We start from the raw sequence: 26,817 nt of genomic DNA on the forward strand, positions 1-26,817 counted from the left end.
GGGATGATCTGCATGATTTATACTCTTCTTTTCTTTGGTTGGATTACTGTTTTAAATTTCTGATCCAAATATTTGCTCAGATTGTGTCTACAAAATTATTCTTCTAGGGATGAAATCTTTTATTTTGTGGTCTGCCCTAAAATCTTATTTTTTACCTGAACCTTTGATTTTTTTCAATAAGTATGCTAAGGCTGATCAAGATAAGAATGCAGCATGTTACAATTGACTTGTATCCAAATCTCCAACTTCGTTTTCTGCCTACACTAAGGCTTGCAATAATTGTAAAACATTTATCTATCAGTCTGAATTCAATTTTGAACAGATTAGGAGTAGAAAACTTGCTTCTGATCCAAATGGTAGTTGAGCATTCTGGTCTCTTGCTAAAACTGTTGGCTGCAACTTCTGTACATTAATACTCTAATCTCTCTCTCTCTCTCTTCTACATCCTGAAGGTTCTCTTGCATCCTCAACTAAAGACAAAGCTGACTTACTGGCATTTTTACTTTTATTCTAAATCTTGTATAGATGAGTTTAGTAAATCACCTCCTATCATACACTTCACCTATTGCCAGAATTCTGTAGTCTTCCAACAGAAGAATGTTAGGACAGTCTTGATGCCACATATGCTCCAGGTGCTGATGGCATTTCTCCACTTGTCAGTGTCTCCTTTTTACACTTTCTTATTCTATGGTGTTTTCCCTTCTGCTTGGAAATTTGCTCATATCCATCCAATTCCTAAAAAAGGATGACTAACATAAACTCTCTTGAAACCTTCCATCTGATTAATAATTGTCAGTATGGATTCTGTGTGTTGATTCACTGTTGATATATTGCTTATGTTACTCATTCTTGGACAAATGATGAGAAGGTTACCCAATTTCAAAAAGCATTTGGCAGGCCATGAAAAAATGGGAGCTCATTTTGGCTTTATGCCAAACATGATTAAATGGATTAGAAATGTCAAGAGCAACTGCTTAAATGAGATTATTCATAGTTGATCTGAATAACTCTTGAAATATTAACAAGTTTAGTTTTTGTATAAAAAGACTGCACACAGATCTATTTTAAACCTGTACTGTTGAAATATAAGGATTGTTAGGTTTCACCATGGTGCTCTTTAAAAGGAATGACCCAAACTACTCGATAGAAAAGGTGGTATAAGATTAGAGTTTTTTAATTTTCTGGAGTTGAATCATGATTTTGGCCACTTCAGACTTCACTTAACAGGATGGTGATACTGCATTGGATAACAAGAATTATATAATGAGTATTGTCTCATGGCATAGAGGCCCACCATGGTGGGATGTGTGTACCACATCTTGACCCCTGCTGCATCGGTTTATACCCAAGCAGTTATCTTCATTATTTTAGTGCCGTTGAGCCTTTCAAATGATGGATATACCCAGGGTTGCTACGTTCCATCAATGTGAGGTTGTAGGCAGAGGATATCACTCTTGTAGAATGACTGGATTTTACTGAAATTCTGTATACACAGTTGACATGTGTGACTTGAATATTATTTCCATTAGCAGCTAGGAGACCTGAGCAAGTCAACAGTGACCTGGTGACAATCTTGGGTTTCCTTGGTTATCATCTTTGTAATAATATTTACTACCAGCCATAAATTAAGTATTGGAACCCATAACTGAATTGGATAACAAAAGCTTGTTAAGCTATATTTATTATAATTGCCTTGACCTTCATTCACAATAAAGTTGAAGGAATTATCATAAATATAGTAGTTTGTGTTCCATAATTATTTCTTGTTTTAAAAATTAATAAAATAATGTAAATGATTATGTAGCATTAGTAGAGGCATATGATGCAAGAAAGCAAGCTTATACAGCATCACTTAAAAAAAAAAAAAAAAAAAAAACCCTTCCCATTTGCTTCAAATGTTTGTTCTCTTCTTCCTTGAATTTATTTAAGCTATCAACTTCCAAAATGACAGATGGAAGTTTGTTCCAGCAATCAACTACCCGCTGGCTAAAGGCAAATTTCTGCACATCTATTCAACAACTGTCTTTCCTCAATTTTAGTTTATGCCCCGTTGGGGTTTTAATCTGAGCAAGAGGAAGAATCCCATCAGCATTGAGCCTGCTCAATCCATTCAAGGCCTTATACAGCTCAGTCAGATCACCTCACAGTTGCCTAGTTTCCAGACACTGCAATTTGCAGAGCTTAAGCCTTTCTTTGTAAGAGCACCCCTTTGTTCCCCTCACCAGTCTTGTTAACCTTCTCTGTACTCGTTCTAGCAATTCTACATCCTTCCTAAAATGAGACTTCCAGACTGTACGCAGTGCTCAAGATGTGGCCTGACCATTGCCTTATGCAAATAGATAATCACTTTCTTATCTCTGCTAGCAAAATTCCTGTATATCATTGACATGACCTACTCTGGCAGCCTATCCGCACTGCTCAGAAAACTTCATATCTGACTGCACAATTACCCCCAGGTCTCTTTCATTCTCTACTACCCTAACAGCACCCAGTTGGTACACTTCTCTGTGGTTACTTCTACCCATATGCAGTACTTTGCATTTGTCAGTGTTAAACTTCAGCTGCTACTTCTCAGCCCATCTCTCCAACTTTTCCAGATCCTGTTGCAGCAGCATACTGCCATTACTGTTATTAACAACCCTGCCAACCTTTGTATCACCTGCAGACTTTGACATTAAGCTTAATATACCTTCATCAATATCATTGATAAATATACAAAACAACAGTGGACCCAACACTGAACCCTGTGGGACTCCACTAATAACATTAGTCCACGAAGAGTAGCACCCATTGATTACCACCCTCTGTCTTCTCCCACTTAACCATCCTTTTATCCATTGTAGCAACTTACCCTTAATACCATTCTGCTCCAGTTTGTATAATGGTCTTCCATGCGCAACAGTGTCAAAAGCTTTCCTGAAATCCAAGTATATGATATCAAAATTATTTTTTGCATCCAGTTCTTTTGTGACCACATCATAGTATCCAATCAGATTTGTCAGACAAGACTTTCCCTTAACAAACCCATGCTGTGTCTGAATTATTACTGCAGTCTTGTCTAGATGATCCTGTGAGATTTAAATGCCACCTCGATTTAGAGGAGTTAATTTCGCCTGTATTTGTTACACTAATTTGTTACAACACTTAATAGAAAATTTACTTGCAATGAGAAAATGGTGAAACTGCCTAAAAGATATTTTATGGAAATATTTAAAGAATATCAATTTTCCCTGCTCACAAAGTTCCATGACAATACAGTATTATTTTAACACTAGATCTAAACTTTGCCAATATCATAATTTACGATAAATCTTGATAAGTTTTTATTTGGATAGATTTGAAAAATTACTGAAATATTATATAATGTAGGCAACCCCTTTAGTTTCATTAGATTGTCTCATCTCTTTTTCCAGGCCCTGAGTGCCAAGCGATAGTGCCCAAGTGATATTTTGTGCGATACATAGCGTTCTTTCTCAGCGGATTAGTTATATTTATTTTCCAGTGTCACTATTCTTCTTTACTTAAAAGCTTTGAAGTAGAATCCAGAAAGGAAATACACCTTTCTTTCATTGTGTATATATATATATATATAATCCGTACTAACCTAACTAAACCTCTAAACTGCTTGGTCACTGGTGACACCGCTCCTGCCTCCACGTGGCAGGGCTGGTAACCTGGGAGAAGAAAAACACTCTCCCGGGGCAAAAAGGAGCAAAGATGGACATAAATAGACATGCCACTTATGGATCTCATGATCCAGATCTCTCAAACAGAGAAGACTTAAATACAGGTAATGCAAAACGGCAGAAAAAAGAAGGAACAGAAACCCCTGCTCCTCTTTTTTCGATACTGCATTCTTTGACTGACAATCCTTTGAGTAAGCTCTCACCATTCTTAATACAGAAATGTCTTGAGAATGTGGCGGGCCCACCAAAAATGGTTCGAAGATTAAAATCGAGACCTTCTAGTGGAGATGAACGAGAATAAACACTCGGAAAAACTATTAAAAATATCGACTTTTGGTGGAATTCCCACAAAGGTTACCCCGCATGCCACCTTAAACTCCTCTAAAGGGGTAATAGCCGAGTGGGATCTCCTTAATGTATCTGAGGAGGAAATCGTTCAGGAATTAGGCGATCAAAATGTAATAAATGCCAAAAGGATAGTCATTAAGAAAGATGGGGTTCTTACTCCTACCTGAACGGTCATTCTTACATTTAAAACACCAATTTTACCAACAACTGTTAAAGATGGATATTTAAGGTGCAAAATTCGACCTTATATTCCAAACCCAGTCCGGTGTTTTAAATGCCAAAAATTTGGACACTCACAAGCAGTCTGCAGGGGTGTAACCACCTGTGCCTCCTGTGGTTCAAAAGAGCATGTTCACACAGACTGCCCCACTGAAATACAAAGCTGCCCAAACTGTAAGGGGAATCACTCAGCATTTTCAAAGGAGTGCATCCATTCAGTGGCAGACTGAAAAGAATATACAAAAGTACAAAGTGGAACACAAGGTGCCATACCAAGAAGCAAAAAGACATTGTTTAATTTCAAATAAATTGCCATCGTATTCTTCAGTTGTAAAAAAGCAACGATCCATAACAGTACAAACAAATTGTTCAGTTCCGCCAAGCATCCCAATTTCTGATTGGGCCAGGTCAGTCCTCTCTACACTAAAAGAACAGCCTACCCAACAGCAATCAACTCATTCGGTAAATACACCATTGACAATACCTCCAGATAAAAATTCTGTACAACAGCCAGTTAATCAAACAAGCTCTGAAAGAAATAATCAAAAAACCAGTACTGATACCATGGACATGGATAGAAATTCACACAGAGATGATCCACTTCTTGAACTTCATGCAGAAGAGGAGGACGAGGACATGAACGTCACTAGACCAAATTTCTCAAAAAGGGAAAAAAGACTAGACAGGCGCAAACAGACCACATCCCGTAAGCAAGCAGACACACCCGATAAACCTCAATAATGCATAGAATCATTCAATGGAATTGTCGCGGACTCCGAGCTAACTTAGACGATGTTTATGACTTAATTATCGAATATAAGCCTGCTGTTCTTTGTCTACAGGAAACAAACCTGACCCCTAAAATAACGATGAGCATAAAACATCATATAATGCTTAGAAAGGATAGGAACGACTCTAATACAGCACATGGAGGTGTAGCATTGCTAGTAAACTCCAGAACTCCTTTCAGACCAGTCCCACTGCAAACAACTTTAGAAGCAATTGCTGCTAGAGTTATGGTTAAGATAGCAGTAACAGTTGTTTCCATATACCTTTCGCCAAACTATTCATACTCTCTAGCAGATTTGAATGATTTAGTTACCCAGCTGCAACCACCTTTCTGTATCTTGGGTGACTGGAATGGGCATCACCCCTATGGGGTTCCTCGCACCTTGATAAGAGAGGTCAGTTAATTGAAAAATTTCTTGAAAGGCACAACTTAACATTATTAAACAATGGGACTCACACGTACGTGCATCTTTCCTCAAGGTCAACTTCTGCAATTGATCTTTCAATATGCTCGCCAAACCTCCTTCCTCTTATTGATTGGACAGTCACTGATAACCTGCGAAATAGTGACCACTTTCCAGTAATATGTACACTATCGGCTAACTCTCCTCCTCAAACTGAGATAAAAACTGTTTGGAAATTCGACAAAGCTAACTGGAAGAAATATCAAGAGCTGGCACATCTAGATATTCAGACTATTGAGACCCTCACCATTGACTCTGCCGTAACTTACATAACTCAGCAAATGATATCAGCTGCAGAAACCAGTATACCCAGATCATCCATGAAAACTCACTCCCACCCAAAAATATGGTGGAATGAAGCCTGTAGCAATGCGAAAAAAGAGAAGAATAGATACTGGAACTTATTTCGTAAATACCCAACCACAGCTAATCTCATACAGTTCAAAAAAGCTAGAGCTAAATCTCGTCACATACAATGAATAAGCAAAAAAGAGACATGGTCTAAATATGCCTCCTCTATAAACAGGACCACAAATATCAGAACTGTTTGGACTAAAGTTCGAAGAATTAATGGAAAATATCCACCTATAACCACTCCGATAATATATCTAGAAGGCAAAGAAATCTGCAATCCTCTCGATATTTCTAATACATTAGGTGAAACCTTTGAAAAAATCTCCGCTGTAACCGCATTTGAGCCAAGTTTCCAGGCACATAAAGTACAAGCAGAAAAATATAATCTCAATTTCAGTAATTCACGACAGCATCCATATAATGTACCCCTTACCATGGCAGAGTTATGTAGCACACTTGCAAGATCCAAAAATAGTGCTGCTGGCCCTGATGGAGTGTACTATGCCATGATATATCACTTGAGTGAAGAATCCCTTTCTGCTCTGCTAAAACTGTATAATAGAATCTTTGGCGAAGACTACTGTTCTACCAGTTGGCGTCATTCTATTGTATTAGCTTTCCCAAAACCAGGAAAGTACCATTCAGATCCAGCAAATTACCGACCGATAGCGTTAAGTAGTTGTATAGGAAAAGCATTAGAAAAAATAATTAATGCCAGGTTGACATGGCTCCTAGAGACTGAATGCATTCTAAGTCAAAATCAATATGGATTTCGAAGAACTAGATCAACACTTGACCTTATGGTCAAAGCTGAAGGAAACATCCGAAATGCATTTCTCAGGAATGAACACCTAGTGATGATATGTCTTGACATCGAAAAAGCTTTTGATACAACTTGGCGGTATGGAATTCTTCACGATCTCTATGAATCCGGTATTCATGGTCATCTTCCAAAATTTATCCAGAACTTTTTGAGCAATAGGACCTTTCAGGTACGATTTCACTCTGCTCTCTCGCAAACATTTGTGCAAGAAGAGGGGGTCCCTTAGGGTTCTGTGCTTAGTGCCACGCTCTTCTCTCTCAGGATTAATTCCATTATGAAATTATGCCATTTTGGGGTGAATAAATACTGCTTTATAGGATGATGTGGGAAACTTCTGATTTTTGCTGCATAACTTAATAACAGAGCTTGCCGACGAAGAAATAGGGGTGGTTCATGTGCTTCCGTATAGAGACTCTGAAGTGGCGATGTACGAAAAGCTCCCAGTGCAATTCGGAGAGCAAACTTATCTGTATGCCGACTATCTGGCAATCTCAAGCCACTCACAAAACATGCGTTTCATTGAAAGGCAGCTTCAAGGTACAATTAACAAGCTTGTTCAGCGGGCCAAAAATAATGGATACAGACTTTCAAAACAAAAAACAACAGCAATTCATTTTTGCCGTAAACGAAATTTACATCCAGATCCCGATTTACATCTTGATTCTCATCCAATTTCTTTTCAACAGAGTATTAGCTTTCTTGGACTAATTCTGGATAAAAAACTTAGTTTCTTAGAGCATATTAAGCATATTCGTACAACCTGTCTAAAGAAGCTGAATCTCCTCAGGGCAATTTCCGCTATGTCATGGGGTGCAGATCGTTACATGCTGCTGCACTTATACCGGTCACTCATAAGATCCAAACTAGACTATGGGTCACCTGCATATGCCTCAGCTAGAGAAAGTGTATTAAAATGGCTCGACCCAGTACATCACAATGCCCTCCGAATTGCACTGGGAGCTTTTCGTACATCGCCAGTTCAGAGTCTCTATACGGAAGCACACGAACCACCTCTATTTCTTCGTCGGCAAGCTCTGTTATTAAGTTATGCAGCAAAAATCAGAAGTTACCCACATCATCCTATAAAGCAGTATTTATTCACCCCAAAATGGCATAATTTGTAGCAAAATAAACCTTTGCAGAATAAACCATGTGGCATTAGATTACAAAGCATAACTACATGCTGGGAACTAAATATGAATGACATAATTCTAGATATTAGCACGGCTATGCCACCATGGCAAATACCCTTGGCCAATGTTGACCAACATTTCCAACAATGGAGAAAGAATGCACTTCCAAATTTCAGTATTCAGCAGATCCATGCAACTCACTCTTTTCAGTTCTCTAGTTTTACCCAAATTTACACTGATGGTTCCAAGACAGATAGTAAAGTTGGAGCAGCTGCAGTTCTACCAAACATTACAATATCCCAGCAGCTCCCTTTGGAGTACAGTATTTAACCACAGAACTGTATGCTATCCTGATGGCTCTAGACAATGTAAAACAGTCATTATATCCTCAAACTATTATCTACACCGATTTCTTAAGCGCTGTATCTGCTCTTCAGTGTAAATTTCCTTCCAGTCATCCGTTTCTACAACAAATTCAAACCAAGTTAGTGCAGCTTCTTGCAAACAGGCAAAAATTAATTTTCTGTTGGATACCTGGGCACTCTGGAATCAGAGGAAATGAATAAGCGGATCTTGCAGCCAAGAACGACAGTCACATAAAATCAGACATGCAGATACCTTATACAGATTTAAAACACATCATACATAGCAATGTTAGAAAAAAATGGCTATCCATTTGGCAGGGAGAAAAAAGCAATAAGCTTTTTCAGATTAAAAACGATCACAAGAAGTGGCTATCAAGCCTAAGAGGCAATAGAAAGGAAGAAGTAGTACTTGCTAGAATTCGAATAGGACATACTCACCTAACTCATAGTTATTTACTCACTCAGGATGACCCTCCACTATGCAGCAACTGTCAAACTCAACTCACAGTAAACCACTTGATCATTGAATGTCCATTATATCTGAGAGAACGAAAAACAGCTTTCTCTTCACATCTATATTCTTCTAATAAACTTACCTTACAACAGATTCTTGGAGACCGACAAGATATTAAAGATGTTTTTACCTTCCTCAAAATGATAAACAAATATCACCTGATCTGAATCCTTTTATTTAATATAACAATCATGTACCAAATAAGATTGAAATAGGTGCATTATGGTCTTAGTAGCCCTTGCACCAATAAATCCAACAAACAACAACATCTCTTTTTCCAGTTTTTCCATTATTTGTAAATTTTACCTCGTATTTTTTTTGAAAGATAACAGTTTGGTGTTCTTACTTGGTACATTCTTAATTCTGCAGTTATCTTTATATTTTAGGGATATGGTTGAGAAAAAAGATCCTTTGTCTACTCTAGTGAAAGGAGGTGGCTCTAAGCGAAATGCACTTCTCAAGTGGTGTCAGAATAAAACAGTGGGATATAAGGTATTAATTTAAATATTTTTGCCATTGAGAAAACTTAATTACCTTTATTGAGAAATCTAATTACTTTTCTAAAAGATAGTGTGAAATTGCTGAAATATATTTTAGTAACAAACGATGGCTATCAGTTGAAATTGTATGCAGCAGTTTGTTGTTATGGTAGATTTTATTTAAAGAAATATGTTCTTTCAGTGAGCTATGTTTTTTTTTCAATCAAGAGTCCTGGTTTGTTATTTATTAACAGATGGTAAATTTATTTTAATATAACTGCAGGTCTAGCAATTATGTTATTTTCCAGTTTTCTGTTGATTTTCAAAAATCATGTGTCTTTTATGGTTTTACAAAAAAGTTTACTTTTCTTCTGGATTTCAGTCAAGTTTGCATTATGTTTTTCACATCTGCTAAGATCAGAACTAAGACCACAAATTTGGTAATAGATTTTTTTAAATCTTTTAAGCCCACAGTCTCTATGGAGTACATGATCTGCTAAGGTTGCTTGCTCATTATAGGTTTGGTTTGGTTGAGTTTATTAGACGTTAGTGGCATTCCATACTTTTTATGATTCATTTTTGCCCATGAATACTTGCCTAGTTTTTCAAAAGTGTAAAGAAGTTTTTCAAATGTTTTTAATTAATTTTCCTAATTAAGCTGGTCAACAAATATTTTTCATTAAAAAAAAAAAAAAAAAAAAAAAGGAATTGACTTGATAGAGCTTTGATTCCAAATCTGTTTTCAATTTTCCTGTATTATAGTTTTTGTGATGAGACTGATTATACCACTCAGATACCTCTTCACCCAACCTATATGAATATAATTATTATTTATTTGTTATTATTGCTCTATATTTATATTTATGTAATTGTAATTGTTTGGATATATCTATATCTTTTGTCATTTCATAATTTAATTATTTTATTATAAATTGTTTTAAGGTAAGGACCAGTGAATTACTGAAACACATTGTCATACCTTAAAAGTATAAAAATCACCTCAGCAAATTCTATCTGCATGTTGTTCTTTCCTAATTAAATTACAGATATTTGAAAAATTTACATTATACTTTGGCTATCCTCTAGGTGAATAGAATGAAGTATGGGCACCACATGGTATTTGTACCACTTGTTCAAATGAATTACGTGACTGGTTGAACAAAAGGAAAAAGTGTGTTGTTTGCCATTCTCATGATATAGAAGGAGCGAAAAGACCATGATGGTGGTTTTTACTTTTGTAATGTGAATGTAACTGGGTTACCAGTGAAGAATAAGCACAAAATTGTTTATCTGAAGTTGAATTCAGTGATGAAAGCAATACCTCATGATTGACAGTATGCCAGTTCTGGTATCTCTACTGTGTGTACTAGATTATTTAGAAGATGAAATGGGATGTATTAAAGGTGTGATTGGCAGTGACCTGAGAATCCTGAGTATATCCAATGAGGAGATATTGGAATTGGAGCTGTTTTACCTAAGATCAGTTGAATGACCTCATTAGAGATCTAGCCCTCTCTAAAGAAAAAGCTGAACTTCTTGCCTCAAGACTAAAGCACAAACACTTGGTTAAGGACAATGTCAAAGTTTCTTACTATTCCAAAAGAAACCAAATTTTGGTGATGTTCTCTGCAGTAAAAAGTCTATTACTGCTATGCAACTGCAATTCAGTACAGCACTCATCAGTGGAATATCTGCAGTGATCTCAAAGTAACTGTTTTATTAATTTGCATGCAAGGAGGGGTTTACAAAATGTTGTTTCCCCTGCTTATGGGATAGCTGTTTTACAGTAGACCATTACGTCAGCTGTGGCTGGCTTCAGTGAAACATATATGAGCTAGGAACAAGTAGTTTTCAGTATGTTCCATTGGTGGATTTAATGAAGATTTTTCTTTCACCTCTCCTCTCTACATTTAAACTTGATTCAATGAAGAATTTTGTGAAAGCAATGGCTAAGATGAATTTGAGAGGATTTCATTACTTAAGTGAGAAATTTGGTAAAAGAGGGAATTTTTGTGTATCTCGAATCAGAGATCTGCAGGAAGATAGTTTAGAAAAATTTCTCAATGTGTGGCAGGCTTTCAGATGGCTTTGTGGAAAAATTTTTTTGGGTAACCACAGGCCTCCCAAATACAACGATGGAGTTCAGAAACTGCTTGATACATATAAAGAAATGGGATGTCGTGTCACTTAAACTTTATTTCTTTCATTTGCATATAGACTTATTTCCCAAAACTCTTTGGTCATGGTGCACTATAGCCTTAGTCCCAACCAAAACGAAATGTGAGTGACCGGTAGGAGAACAATATTATCAATATATGAAGTTAATAGAAAATCACTACCGAGGTTTCTGGAGTGAATCTATGTTGGTACAACAACCTTTTACTTGATGTTGTACTGTGACATTCCAGACAAAGTGTACCAAAGTAAGTCATCTGCATAACATTTTTACAATAGTGTACAGTATTATTTAATGTGTATAAAATCTATTGGATCTGAACTATAAAAGTAATAAAAATGTAAATGTATTTTGAAAAATTATACATGGTAGAAAAAACTGAATATATTTGAAGTCAGTGTGCAAAACTATGTAAAAGGTATAGAAAATTGTACTGACATCTTTGTTCGAAAAAAAATTGTAGTAGTAGTAGTGGCATGTGATGCAAGAAAGCAAGTCTATGAGCTTATGCAGCATCAGCCTAAAAAAAAAAAAAAAAAAAAAATCACACCATTCCCTCCAAATGCCAGTTCCTTCTTAAATTTATTCAACCTATCAACTTCCACAATGACAGATGGAAGTTTGTTCCAGCAATTAACCACCCGCTGGCTAAAGGTAAATTTCCGCACATCTATTCTACATCTGCCTTTCCTTAATTTGAATTTATGCCCTCTTAGGTTCGTAATCTGAACAAGTGGAAGGATCCCATCAGAATTCAGCGTGCTCAACCCATTCAAGGCCTTATACACCTCAATCAGATCACTGGACAGGTGCCTAGTCTCCAGCCACTGCAATTTGCAGAACTTAAGCCTCTCTTGGTAAGAGGATCCCTTCATTCCCCTCACCAATCTTGTTGCCCTTCTCTGTACATGCTCAAGCAAATCGACATCCTTCCTAAAATGAGGCCTCCAGACCTGTACGCAGTACTCAAGGCATGGCCTGACCATTGCCTTATACAGAGGGACAGTCACCTCCTTTTCCCTGCTAGCAAAATTCCTATATATCATTGACAAAACCCCATGACCTGCCCTGGCAGCCTGTCTGCATTGCTCAGAAAACTTCATATCTGACTGCACAATTACTCCCAGGTCTTTTTAATTTTCTACCAACTTAAGTGTAGTACCACACAGTTGGTACTTTTCTCTCGGGTTACTTCTACCCATATGCAGTACTTTGCATTTGTCAAGGTTAAACTTCAGTTGCCACTTCTTAGCCCATCTGCCCAAATTATCTAGATTCTGTTGCAGTAGCATACTGCCATTACTGTCATTAACAACCCTGCCAACCTTTGTATCATCTGCAAACTTCGACACTAAGCCTGATATACCTTCATCAATATTATTGATAAATATACAAAATAACAGTGGACCCAACACCGAACCCTGTGGGACTCCACTAATAGCATTAGTCCACGAAGAGTAGTACCCATTGATTACCACCCTCTGTCTTCTCCCACTCAACCATCCTTTTATCCATTGTAGCAACTTACCCTTAATACCATTCTGCTCCAATTTGTACAATAGTCTTCCATGCACAACAGTGTCAAAAGCTTTCCTGAAATCCAAATATATGATATCAAAATTATTTTTTGCATCAAGTTCCTTTGTATCATAATAACCAATCAAATTTGTCAGACAAGACTTTCCCTTAACAAACCCATGCTATGTCTGAATTATTGCTGCAGTCTTGTCTAGATGATCATGTATCTTTAACCAGTGACTCCATTATTTTACCCGGAAAAGAAGTTAAAATAACTGGTCTGTAATTACTCGTGTCACCCTTCGATTCCCCTTTGTGAATTGGGGATACATTTGCACATCTCCAGTCCATGGGACCCTCCCCTGAGTCCAAGGATGCTATCATAATTATGGGTAAGGGTTTGCTTAGTTGCTTTGCCGCCTCCTTTAATGTAACTAGATAGATCCCACCAGCCCAGGTGCTTTTCTTATGTTTAACTTCAACAATTTCTCCTCCACTTTACTTTCAGTTATTACAAAATCATTAAGTATCCTGCTACAATTTGATAACCTTCTGCCATTTTTAAACCTTAATAATTCCTCATGTGTGGATGTAGATGCAAAATACTCATTCAGTTTGTTTGCTATCTGAGCAGGATCATCAACAGTCGAACCATCGATGTCAAGTGGACCAATCAGATTCATCCCCCTTCCTTTTAGAGTTTATATAAGTAAAGAAATCCTTGCTGTTTTTCTTAGCATCTTTTGCAAAGGATTTCTTGTAATCTGCCTTCGCCTGCCTAACCTCCTTTGTGACCTGATTACAGACTAGCTTATATCTGCCATAGGCTTCTGAGTCGCTTGATAATTTATATGCATCCCATGCATTTTTCTTCTCTGTTAAGAGTCTCATTAGTTCATTTGATAACCATTTAGGCCTAAACCTTGAACAATATTTCTTAATAGATATGGAACCTTTAGTAGCATCCACGATTAATTCCTTGAATGCTTCCCACTTAGAATTTACTGTTGGTAACATCATCTGTTGACCACTGTACAGAATTTAAAAACTGTCTGAGACCACTGTACTCACCTTTATGGAAGCAAAAACCCTTTCCTTTACCCCTGATGGTAATTAAATCTTTAAGTAAATCCAACATCAGTACACTGTGATCACTGCCACCTAGTGGTTCCTTTAACTGCAAATTCTTAATACACGAATGATCACTGCTGATAACCAGATCAAGAGTATTACTCTCTCTGGTTGCTTCTGGAACATGTTGCTGCAGAAAACAATAATCCAATAAATCCACAAAAGTCTGACTAGTGTGTGAGTGACCAACCCACAAGTTCCAGTCAATATCTGGGAAGTTAAAATCCCCCATTATAAGACATTTTGATTTACTAGCCCACACTATTTCTCTGTACAATTGTTCATTGTACTCATTCAAGTCATTAGGCCTATAACACACTCCTACTCTTATTTTTGCTTTTGCAGTGCTTTTGTCACACCAAACTGACTCAACAGTGCACTGTTCATCTATATCAACTGGGTGCACTTCTTTTGATTCTATGTTTTTCTTAAATAACAGCATAATACCTCCTCCCTTCCTATCCTTTCTGTACACATTGTACTCCCCAAATTCCAGTTCTGCATTCCTTATATCTGGGTGACACCTCGTCTCTGCTATCCCTACAATATCTGCCTTTGATGTCTTGACCAACACTTCAAATTCATCAAATTTATTTTCTATACTTCTAGCATTGGTATACATGCAAGCATACATATTCCTATTTCTAGTTACCCTAACACATCCCATATACCCACCTATTTCACGATGACTGCCATCCGTCCCTGAAACCCCCAACACCCCTCGCTCCAGGTTGCTACTTATTCTAATAGAAGTTGTGCAAGAATCACCTTCACCTCTGCCTGTGGCTACTGTTAAACTATTAGTCCTTGTATCTCCCCCCCCCAAGCTAGCAGTTTTTCGACCCACCTAACTGCCTCGATAGCATCAGCAAATATTCTTGCACCCTTTCTATTTAAGTGTATCACATCCCTGTAGAAGCAGTGTTTCCTGTGAGAAATGTACATACCAGGCTGAAAAAAATTCTACCCCTTGAGCCTTGCACAATTTTTCCAGGGCCGAATTGATTGACAAGGCTCTCATCATATACTCCCTCCTATCGTGTCTGGGCAGAATTGCAGACACTTTCAAATTTAACCCTAATTCACGGATGCAAATTTGTTGATCAGTGTTATTTGTTCTTGAAAAAAAATATTGGGAACATGCAGCTTGCTTATGGATTTATTTATTTTCTGTAAGTATTGTTATAAAATTGGAATAACTAATTTTTTTCATTTCGTATGTGAAACAGTTCATTCACTGTGGCACTGTAGTGGTTTTGCCACTTTTCACTGATTTAGAAAGGTCTGCTTTCAGATCATCTCTGAGAGTGGTAGAATTTTAAAAGCCTCTTCAGTCACAACTGTAGTTAACCAATCTCATGACATCAAATAAAGAAATACATCTTCTGTTTTTTGTGTTTTGACAGCTATTTCATATGTTTATGCTGGATTTCTTTTGATAAAGATTTATCTTTTATCATTTAACTTCAGTTTATTTTTGGAAGTAGTATTAATTAATCATTTTGACCTTTTTACACATTAGATATATTTACAATGCTCCCTCCCTCATAAAAAGAAGAGATCCCAGAATGAAAAATTGAACAGCCAGTACTTTGTAATTGAATAAAACTAATAAATAAATAAAAATAGTATAGTGTCTGAAAAAACCTTTTTTATTAGAAAAGTATATAACTTTTGAACAAGTACATATGTACATTAACTGTTTTAACAATTACAAATAATAGCTCAAAAGATTATATATGTCAGTAAACTTGAACATTGCTCTCTTTGTAGCTCTGAAAATGTCAGATCTGTATTTGACCTCCTGCCTTGCATTGATTAGCATTTAAGGTGAAATCGCAGCGATTGCTTTAGTCACCATTGCTTCTTTAATGGTGACAGATCAGGAACTGTTGTTGTGAATACCTTATCCTCAACCCCACAAGAAAAACCAAGCAGAGTTATGTCAGGTGACAGAAGTGACCATTCATTTGATCCACCCTGACCAATCCAGTGATTTGGGCGATATGGCATCAAGAATTATGTACAGCAGAATACCAATGAGGGGGACCCCATCCTATTGAAAAAATACATTTGGCTGTTATTCCTCCAGTTGTGGAAGTACACAATGCTCTAAAAGATCAAAATAGATTGTTCCACTAATTGACTTTTTTTAATAATAAAGCCACACATTGGTCTTCAGACTGTCATGCACTGCACTGAGTACCCAGACCCCATAGGTAAATGTTGTGCCAATTTACATGTCCTGAGACATGAAAAATTGCTTCATCAGAAAACCACACTTTTTGTAGGAAACTGTTGTCTTCTTCATTTAACTGCAGGTAAATAAATAAGCATTTGTGGTGGCAAACAATTCATGTACTAGCCTGTTTATTGGTTACAACTACTATACCATTTGAACTTTATAGGCAAATAATCAAATTATATGCAGCATTGCATACTATTAATTTTGGAATTTGAAGTGTGTCAAATTAACTTTTTTGGGCATTCAATTGAATGCAATCCAGATGTTCAGTAAACTTCCAGATTTCTTGAACTTTTCCATCTGTGCATAAATGGTTGGAACACTTGGCAGATCCTTCATAAACATCTGTCGATTATTACATTGAACCTGAATCAGTGTATTTCTCGCAGCAAGCCACAAAACACATTGCACAAAGTGGCTACTTGAATGGTAGCCATTTTGTTTTATGGTCTGCTGTTACACTACTTTTGAACCAGTGATCTGTGAAGTACATGGAAACTGCTTTTTGAGTTATACTTTGTGATGGTTGAAAATCACATTGTTATTTCATGTCAGATGAAAAGTAATGGAATTTTCTAATAATTTTTTTTTTGGACATCATATTTTTAGAATATATAAATGAAGAAAATAATTTTAAAAGTTTTATTGCATTTCATACTGACCTTAATTTTCCATTTTGTTGTATGATGTACATTAAGTACTTAATATTACTGTTGGGAAAAAAGCGTTTCAGAATGCCATTCTGATCTTTTCCCTCTGAAAGAAGGATTTTTATTAAAATTTTCTGGATTCTGATTTCTGAACGTGGAGAAGTATGTAATTGTATATAAACTCCAGTGTAAAATACTATATGGAATAATCTGTATAAAACACTTCTTGAAATTATAAATTTTTGATTTTCAGTTATGATAGAAGGAAGAACATATGGTTACAAGGCAGCACTTACAAAGTTTTACCAGAAACCAGCATTTATTAGACAGGAGTGAATGCCATCATGCTTAATAGGAATGAAAACAGTAGTGCAGGAGGAAAATGATATTTGGTGGCAAATATTAGCAAAAAGAGTTATATCTAAACGTCACTTACTTTTGTCATAAAGGTTTGAAAGGTTTATAAGAATTGAAAATACAAGATTCAAAATGGATGGATTTTTTTTATGGGTGTAATCGAATGCACCTTCTTATATGGAAGCATATGGTTTATTCGGCAAGTTCTCTTTTACATTTAATTATATAGCAGTTAATGCATGGAGACATCATTTGAACATTTCAGCCTTTTCTGACTTGTTAATTAGTGAATAAAACTTAAGATATTAAAACAAAATGTTCTAGCAACAAACACAAATGGAATAGGAACTAAATGGTGTTACTAACTACAAAGACCCATAAAGGGGAAATAAACATTTACTTTGCTATAAAACAGTAATTTGGACAGCCGGAATGTTTTTCATTTTTCTCTGAAATGCATGCCCCACTGTGGGATGCATTATGTTGAACTTTACTTCTGCATGAGTTGTATAATTGTGAGTGTTGTATAATTATGACTGTGAACTTAAAGTTATGTATTCCTCTGCTTTGTTGGACTAGCAGAGACATTTGAAGAATTAGCTATTGCTGTAGGTGCTTTCTGTGTATCCTATTATCATATCTTAAAACAGTCAATTTGGTTGTGGAAGGGTTTTGTGGTTTATATCTAATTTTAAATGGATATGAATGATGCTGAGATGCATCATGGTAAATTCATATCAGCTCAGCACCCAGGGGGGAAAAAAAAAAAAAAAATCTAATCTTACCCAAATAAGTATACGATATAACAATCGAAAAGAAAAATTAATCAACTTTCTTTCTAATTCAAGTATCTATTTAGTTTCTCTTTGAATTTACTCAGATTCAATTCTCCATCTTAACAAGTTCAGTCGGTAGTATATTCCAGTGGCTGTTCACTCTCTAAAAGCTAATTTATTGACATGAAGTCTATAGCTACTTTTACTAAGCTTAAAACACTTCAGCTTACTCAGACTTCTAAGAGCCTTATGTATCTCAGTCAAGTCATTTCATAGCTGTCTAGTCTCCAACGGTTACAAACCATAGAAACTAGTCTCTTTCTATTAAGAGTATGGCTCTGCCCCCCTCCCCCAACTAATCATACTGTGCATCCTTTCTAAGATACAGCCTCCAAACCTCTACACTATACTATACTAGACTCCCCTAACTTTCATATAAAAAATAGTCATTTCTTTGTCCTTACTGGTGAAGTTCAAGACTAGATTTATCAGTTGCACCATGGACCTAAAGTTTTGGGGAGGGGGAGGATGTAGTTCACTGCAGTTAATACAGGGATATCAAACTCAAAAGCGCTCATGGATGCACAAATAGTTCTTGGTGAGCTAGAGGGCCACACAAGCTGTTTTCAGATGTTTGCAGGCTGCACTAGTGTACAAAACAGCATAGGCATTACCGAGAGAAATATACAGGAATCCCTCCCATTGAGTGGATATGTTCATGAAAATATGTTCATTGAGTGGATATGTTCATGAAAATATGTTCATTGAGTGGATATGTTCACTGCAATTTGTTCATAATTTGATGTGTTAGTTTTTATTTTTGCCATCTGCCCAGTGACATAACAGTTAAGGGCAAGTAGGTCGAAGCACCATAAGCCAAACAGTCACCCCTCCCCAACTTTATGCTTGTCTGGTGGGACTGTTAGTGTGATTCTGTTTGAGAGCGTATCCTTCTATTAGAGATGATGGTAACTTGGTTTAACAGGCCAGCTGCTCAGCAGATCCCCAATGGTAAAAAGGAAAATGTTTCATTTTTACCAAATGGTCACATTTCACTATGACTTTTTGGTAAAAGGTCACACTGAAATGTGACCTTCTTATCAAATCAGATTTCGAGACCATAATCCTGTTCTCATGAATGAGACTTTGCTTTCCAGCAAATAACTTTTTCTTTTGCATTTCTTTTGAAAGACTAATATATATATATATATGTATACAGGGTATGTCAAAATTATGTTAACACTTATATGGAATGAAAATTTGAATTTTACTCTCTGTCAAGCTTGCCACCACTTCTTTCTTCTAGTGTTAACCTATCTGCCATTATATCTGGAAAAAAATAAATAAATAAAATAATATAATAATAATAAAATAAAATTCAAATGTTCTTCCATATAAGTGTTAACATAATTTTGACATACCTTGTATAATATATATATATATATATATATATATATTTTTTTTTTTTTTTTGTGTCATAATTTCGTAGTTTTTTAGCTTTTGAAGAAGACCAATCTATATAGCTGAAATTTTTGCTCTAATATAATTTACATTTTTTATATAAGTTAGAGACTATTAATTTTTTTTTATTTTCTGTGAATGAAGATTTCTTTCCTCTCAATGCATAAGAGGATTTCTTTCAGCATTTTCTCACTATGAAAAATAAAATGATTTCATTGCTACCTTTTTCATTATTCTCTGAATGTGATAAAAGTAGTAAAATTTTACACATGTATAAATATTGTTACAATGCATATATTATAATAAAAAGTAAAACAAAATTAAAATGTGTTTGCTTTTCAGGGCATTGACATCACCAACTTCAGCAGCAGCTGGAATGATGGACTTGCTTTCTGTGCTTTGATTCATTCATATCTTCCTCATCTGATACCATACCACACTCTGGAGAGTAAAGACAAAGTAATAAAACATGTTTGTAATGAAACTGGGAATAGTAATTTTTGTAGAACTAAGCAAAGTAACTCTATAAAAAGTACAACTTTTACTTACAAAATGTTTTACTGTCTTGTCTGTTAGAGACCTTTTAAGCATTGCATGAATTATGAACAGTTAATAGTAATCTTTAAAATAGAATACAGTATAGCGTTTTTTTTTTTTAAATCAAATTGCTGTTTTTGGATTTTTTGCTTGTTTGATTTACGCTTAATTTAGGTAGGCTACTATGATACACTGAAATGTAGTTTTAGTTAATAACAGTATACTAGCCAAATAAGGCATTATTCTTGGTAGTTAAGGACTTAACTACCAAGGAAGTAGAAAGGAGAGGAGTTAAATCTCATAACATATTAATGTTATGAGAGTTAACAAAGCTTCAAATTACTTGCTTGTATATGTATTGTATATGTTTAGAAAACTGATTCAAACATTGGTGAATAATTATTTGGTACAATATTTTCTGCAACACACTTGATAACATTTGGTAGTAACATAAATTTATGTTAACAGAGATTTAAAAATGCTAGGACAATAAAGCTTATACATGTAAGAGCCCTATTGTATGATTAACTCCCTTTTTTGAAATATTTTGGCAGTCCTACATTTATAATGTCACATCACCTCTTAATAATGAAGTTATGAATTCTTTTATGAACTTCTCTACATCAACTCAATTGTAGTTTCACAGAGGACTGCTGAATGAGTTGCATTGGACTGCCAATGCATAACATCATTATGGAAACCAATGAACAGTAAATATATATTAATTATACCACAGGTGCTAGTGTATACAAATTATCGCAGGACACAATTTTTTTTATGAATGTATATCTGTAGTATGTGAGGTGTAGTTCACCTGTTACCACTATAACTGTTATATGATTGGAGTTGCTATGTGAATGTAGTGTAAGGAATGTGATCCATAAGAATGTAATTACAGTACAATATCGGTTATCCAGAATAATTTTAAAGGCCGATCTTTCTTCTTTTTTTTTTTTCATTAAAGGTAGTACAGCAAGAATTGGTTATAGTGATCACGTTTACAAATTGATTTTGATTCTAATAAGCAAAAGATTGAGTTTGCTACCTGTTTATAACAGATTGTACAAACAAAAAGCCCAGTAAACCGAAAATTACAAATTATTTTTATTGTTTTATGGTTGTGACCTCTAGAATTCTATGTGACCTTCAGAAATGTGCTTTAGAAAAATATCACAGAGACTACTGGGTTTTCTCGGAAACCATGATTAGTTTTAGATTAGTTTAGCTCCAGTTTGGTAAGAATAATATTGGCCCGAAACTGTGCAATTTATTATTATTTTTTAATTTTTTTTTACAGTAAAATGTGAACGAAATGAAAACGCATAGTTTTAACATTACAACAAAAAAATAGAAATTATTAATAGAATTAGAAAAGCTGGAATTTAGGAAATCTCTCCAAAGAGTTTAATGTGGGGACTTCAACAATTTACGACATCAAGAAAAATTCCAATGCTATAACAGAATTTGTGTCGATTATGGATAGTGAAGGAGGATCTAGCAGGAAAAAGACAATGTTGAAACCTGAAAATGCCACTTTAGAGAGTGCACTTTATTTGTGGTTTCTTCAGAAGCGAAGTTTAGGTGAACCAGTGTCTGGTCCAATGTTGTCTGAAAAAGCATTCGATTTTAATTGAAAATTAAGAGGTAATAAAGATTTAAGGCAACCGCAGGTTGGCTGAAAAATTTGAAACCGAGACACGGTATACATGAACTAGATATTCAAGGTGAGAAACTTTCTGCAGACAAATCACCAGCGGTGTCCTTGTAAGTTTGCTTCAGTTATTACGAGAATTACCAAGAAAAACCCTAGCCACTAAAAGAGAGATGCCTGCACCAGGTTTTAAGATAAGAAAAGAGTGAGTTACAATTGCTGTGTGTGCAAATGCTACTGGAAAGTACCGATTGCCTGTGTTTCAGTAATTCAAAAAAAACATTAGAAAATTAGAAAGATTTTTAAATAAAAATCTTTCTAATTTTCCTGTTTTGTATAAAAATCATAATGCCTAGATGGATATTTCTGTTTTCCGAGGTTTATAATTTTTTTTATTGTTTAATAAATCTTAATTATTTAATTTAATTGTAAGACAAGATTAAATTTATTCAGTCTTACCTTACGTTCGATTATCCAAAAAAATTTGGCTATCTGGAAGAGGTATGACATCAATTATTCTGGATAACTGACCCTCTACTGTATTAGTGAATAATTGCAGTTTGTCATAATTCTTATTTGCTTTTATTTTTAAAGCATTACCACTAAATATGTATAAACAAATTAAAAATAACTTGCATACCATTAGTCTTCTGGTGGGCTGAATGTTTGTTGCCTTATGTCCGTCTCTTACTTGTGAATTTATTTACCGAGGTTGGTAGCTTGATATTTTTTATGACGATCCTGTGGGTTTTGATAATGGCTGCACTGTTCAGTCTTTGCTAAGCTGTTTTTGACTGTAGATAATTTTTCTGTCTCCCGAGACAAGAAAAGCTCTTTCAGCAGTGGAACTATTGGTACTGTGAGTATTAGTTTGGTAAGTAGTACCATTTCAGTCACTCTTCCAGAAATATATTTGTTTTCAATAAGTTTACTAGATATCAAATTATGTATTGCCAGTTTTTTGAAAAATACAGTAGTATATCTCTTTGCAATTTAACCATTTCTCATCCAGATCTGTATAGAATTGTAAATGACATTGCTGAATTTCCTAAGATGGAATTTTCACTTTGTTCAGTTTACTTGTTTTGTTGTTTACCTTGAGTTAAGACGTGGAGAAAAAAAGTAGCATCAGTTAGTTCAAAATATATTTTTTAGTAGAAACATTTAGGAATGTTGAATTGAGATTCAAGAGGCATCATTTTCTGATTTTTTTGGGAAACCCTTCTCTGATACAATAATTCCAGCTCATTAAGACCAAAGTCTTTACTTCGTTCTGTAACTATTACCCATACATTTTCAAAATTTTCAGACTTTTCACTGATTTTGTTAGAAAACCGATTTTCGTATATGCTTGCTAAAAAATTATAAAAAAAATTAAAAATAAATTTTTCAAGTTTAATGTTTAATTATGAGAAATTCACTGGAATCAGGGGATAATTCCCTTGATTGGAGAAGCAACAGTGTATCACCAATACATAAATGTGGTTCTAAGCACAAAGTGGTTAACTGCAAACTGTTTGGTGTTCAGAATGCAATAGAGTCATCTAGACATAAATGGTATTTTACAGGGAACATGGCATAGTTTTGTAAAGGAGAAATCTTGCTTTGCTAACCTAATAAACTATTATGGCAATATAATTCATGAGTTGGATGGAGGAAATAATTTTACTATTGTTTATTTGGACTTCAGCAATGACTCTGGCCCGCACAGGAGATTGCTATATAATATGGGTCATATTGGTACCATAGGCACGATCCATACAGGGATTGTAGGATAGCCACAGAATAGGAAGTAGTGGGTTGTAATTGATGACTTTTCTTCAGACTGGAATAGGTTTAGAAGTTAGGTTCCTCAGGGATCAGTGCTGGGACTGCTTCTGTTTTTCTTAAATAACATTGTCAAAGGAATAAAGGATGGAATATGGTGTGAAAATCAGGAGGGATGATAAATGATGAGGACCAGTCAGTGCTCTTTCAGGATGACTTGATTTTGGGATGGTCAGAAAACAGTAAAGGAATAAAGTGATTTGAGGCTTATGATCCAGGCAGATTTGAAGCTTTGTGTGCAAGTTCAATTAGGATAGTAAGGTGGCACATGATGACCTGTCATTGATTTATTGAACAATTGGCTGTAGAGATAGGAGGTTATAATTTCAATTTATTAGGAAACTGTGAGACTGTACTTGGAATATTGTATCCAGGTGTAGAGACTACGCCAAAAAGAAGGCATTAGCTTCTTGAAAAGGTCAGAGACAAGCAATGTACCATGTGAGATTTACAAAAGGAATCCATATCCTCATGTCTTCTGAATGTCTGGTTTTGTGGAATGTATGGAAAAGAGCTTTGAATGTGTGGGCTTAATAATTTGGCACCATAGAAGAAAGCTGATTAGGTTTTATAAATCTCTGCAAGGGGCCAGTAAAACGAATGAAGGTAAAATTTTTACCATATTAAAATGTATGGCAGAAATTTTATTTTAAATATTAAAATTTAATATTTAAAATAATAAAATTATAATAATAAATTATATTATAATAATTTCTTATTATTATAAATTATAATAAAGTAATAAGATTATTTGAAATATAAAGGTGCATAAATTCGGATTTAGGGGGAAGAGTTATAATCTGGATTTTAGAAAGTGTTCCCTTAGCCAGGAAGTTGTTAGTCATTGGAAGAACTTGCATCCATGGGTAGTTTAAGCTGATGGCTTATGATAATTGAAGGGTCATCTGGTTCAGTACTTATAGGAGGAGGGAAATGCGGAAATTTTTTTTTTGTCTGGTGCTGCAAAAGCCTTACTTCCTTGCATCATATGATAATTATTAATTCTAGTATTAATTGGTATGAGCAGTTTGGTATGAGCAGCGATCAAGTTGTGCTATCTATAATATTTAAATAATTAGTTTCAAGTTTGAATTCTGTTGAAATATTTATTATGTACAGTAAACCCCCGATATAACAACCGGACAAATAATAATACAGTAATGTACATATTAATCTCAACCATATTATTTTTTTTAGGTTATACAAAACTTCAGTGTTATTATTAATAATTACCTACTTTTATTTTTATAATCAAATTCAGGAAATTGTTTTTTATTCTTTCTGAAAACGCGTTCAAATAGCTGCTTTCCCAGATTACAGATAAGAGCAGGTGGTGACTTGCGAGCTGAACGTGAATCGGAACACTAAACTGCAGGTCTGCCGACTCGCTTTGTTTCGGTCTCAGTCTGCCTCAAGCTATCGCGCAGTCAGGTTGTATACAGAGTGTTTCTGTGATTTCTGAATTGTGACTTTATTTATTAAATAATTTTGCAATCCTTACAATTTAAAATGGCATCAAGTGAGAGAGGAGTTAAAAGAAAGCATGTGAACTTAAATTTGGCACAGAAATTAGAGCCAGTTGAGAAATTAGAACAAGGCATCTCAGTAGCACATTTGTAAAATTTACAGCGTAAAAAAACAAACTGTTTCTGATATCTGTAAATCAAAGGCCAAATTGCAACATAATTTTATATTGTACAGTACTGTATATTATATTAAAGCTTTTTTTTTTAACCTTAAGAACAATAAAAAATGCCCCCAGGTTACATTTGATTTAATGGATTTTTGGTATTAACGGACACCCCTTCTCCCTTATTAGTCTGTTAAATCGAGGGTTTACTGTATGTGCTTTTATTTGATGCACATATGTGAAATTAGTCATTATAGCCAAAGTAGCTTATGCTCCATCAACCCCCCCATATGTGAAATTAGAGATTACTCATAATAATACTTTGCTCATTGCAGGTGAGCAACTGACTGAAGGAGTACTACCCCTGTAAGAAGTGGAGAAAACTGAGTGTAAAGCTGTTATCAAATATTTTTTAAAAAAAGACCTGGACTCTGATATTCACAAAGACTTGGTGGGTACACCAGGCGATTTGCTCTGTCATCTGATATAGTTAAAATGTCATGTCAGAAATTTAAGTGTGGCAGTAAGATGAATGTTCTGGAGGAGCTCCAAAAACTGACACTACTCTTAGAAAATGTCAACAGAATCCACAACATTGTCCTGCAGAACTGTAGTGTCACCATTCAAAATGTTGCCGAGATCAGTGTATGTCATGTGGTATGACATAAGCCATACTGAACGATATGAAAAAATGTGCAGCAAGATGGGTATCTCGAATGCTGACACCTGACCAGAAGTGCATATGGGCCTTGGAAAGTTAGCATTTTTTTTTCCATTTGAATTGGTATTTTATCCACGCTGTTCATCAGATTTGGCTCCCAGTGACTTTCATCCATTAAATCTAAAGAAATACCTTTGGGATAGGAAATTTGCAAATGATTCTGCTGTGGATGTATTGCTGGATAGCTTACCACAAGTTTTTTTGGCAGGAGTTAAAGCCTTGGAACATCATTGGTAAAAGTGTACCAGTGTTGTTGGAGACTATGTTGAAAAATAATTTTTTTTTTTTTTTTTTGTTGTCAGCCTATTATTTCAACCTGAGGGGTTTGGTAGAGAAACTTGATCAACCCTCATTTTTTTTTGTACAGCTGTGAGCTGGGGAAATTGCAGTTAAATTAGCTGCTTAGAATTTGAACCTTGTAAATATTAACTTAAGAATGTCCAATTTTTACATTGATTTCTATTGAAATTGTTGAAAATGCTGGGTATCAGGAAGTGTTCCTTGGATCTTTAATGTCTATAAAAATTATCAGCTAATAGGGTTTTGCAATTTCTTAAAATTAAGAGGTGTTTTAGTGTAATGCCATGTGAGGCCATAGCTGACTGAAGTCCCAGTGTCATCTTGCAGGCGATTTTTTTTTTTTTTTTTTTTTTTTTTAGTACAGTATGTACACCTGTTTACATTTGCAAGAAATATGAGAAATAAGATTTCTAGTGGATTTGTGATTGGTACAGTGGAATTTTAATCATTAACCTGAAAAGTAGTTGTTGAAGGTACATTTTCTAACTGCCTTGGTTAGGTTACGACTTAAGCTATAGGAATTTAGTATAGTGGTGAATTTAGAGTTGTTCAGTCAGGAATTCAGATTGTGGAATTCCTTGTTGTGTTAATTAAATATTTTTCAGGTGCTTAATCTTAAAGATCTTCAGGTGCCTGACTTGTCAATGTGTTCTGAGGATAAAG

The 26,817-nt window shown here is 35.2% G+C and overlaps 2 protein-coding genes across 3 annotated transcripts in view; one reads left to right on the forward strand and one right to left on the reverse strand.

Annotated features, from left to right (window-relative positions):
* The window catches only part of LOC150088728 (cytospin-A-like), a 382,988-nt gene that overhangs the window by 348,501 nt on the left and 7,670 nt on the right, over window positions 1–26,817 (forward strand). For both annotated transcript variants that reach the window (XM_090370880.1, XM_090370881.1), the window contains exons 13-14: window positions 9,082–9,187; window positions 19,831–19,947. In XM_090370880.1, coding sequence (XP_090227006.1) covers window positions 9,082–9,187; window positions 19,831–19,947 — 223 coding nt within the window. The remainder of the gene's footprint in view (window positions 1–9,081; window positions 9,188–19,830; window positions 19,948–26,817) is intronic.
* LOC150088729 (zinc finger SWIM domain-containing protein 7-like) overlaps window positions 19,907–26,817 on the reverse strand; it is a 91,154-nt gene continuing 84,243 nt past the window's right edge. The window contains exon 6 of the mRNA XM_090369630.1: window positions 19,907–19,929. The gene's annotated coding sequence lies outside the window, so the exon portion shown is untranslated. The remainder of the gene's footprint in view (window positions 19,930–26,817) is intronic.

Source organism: Mastigoproctus giganteus, chromosome 3 (assembly GCF_048544385.1).
Source record: "Mastigoproctus giganteus isolate SK-2022 chromosome 3, ASM4854438v1, whole genome shotgun sequence".
Classification (NCBI taxonomy): Eukaryota; Metazoa; Arthropoda; class Arachnida; order Uropygi; family Thelyphonidae; genus Mastigoproctus; species Mastigoproctus giganteus.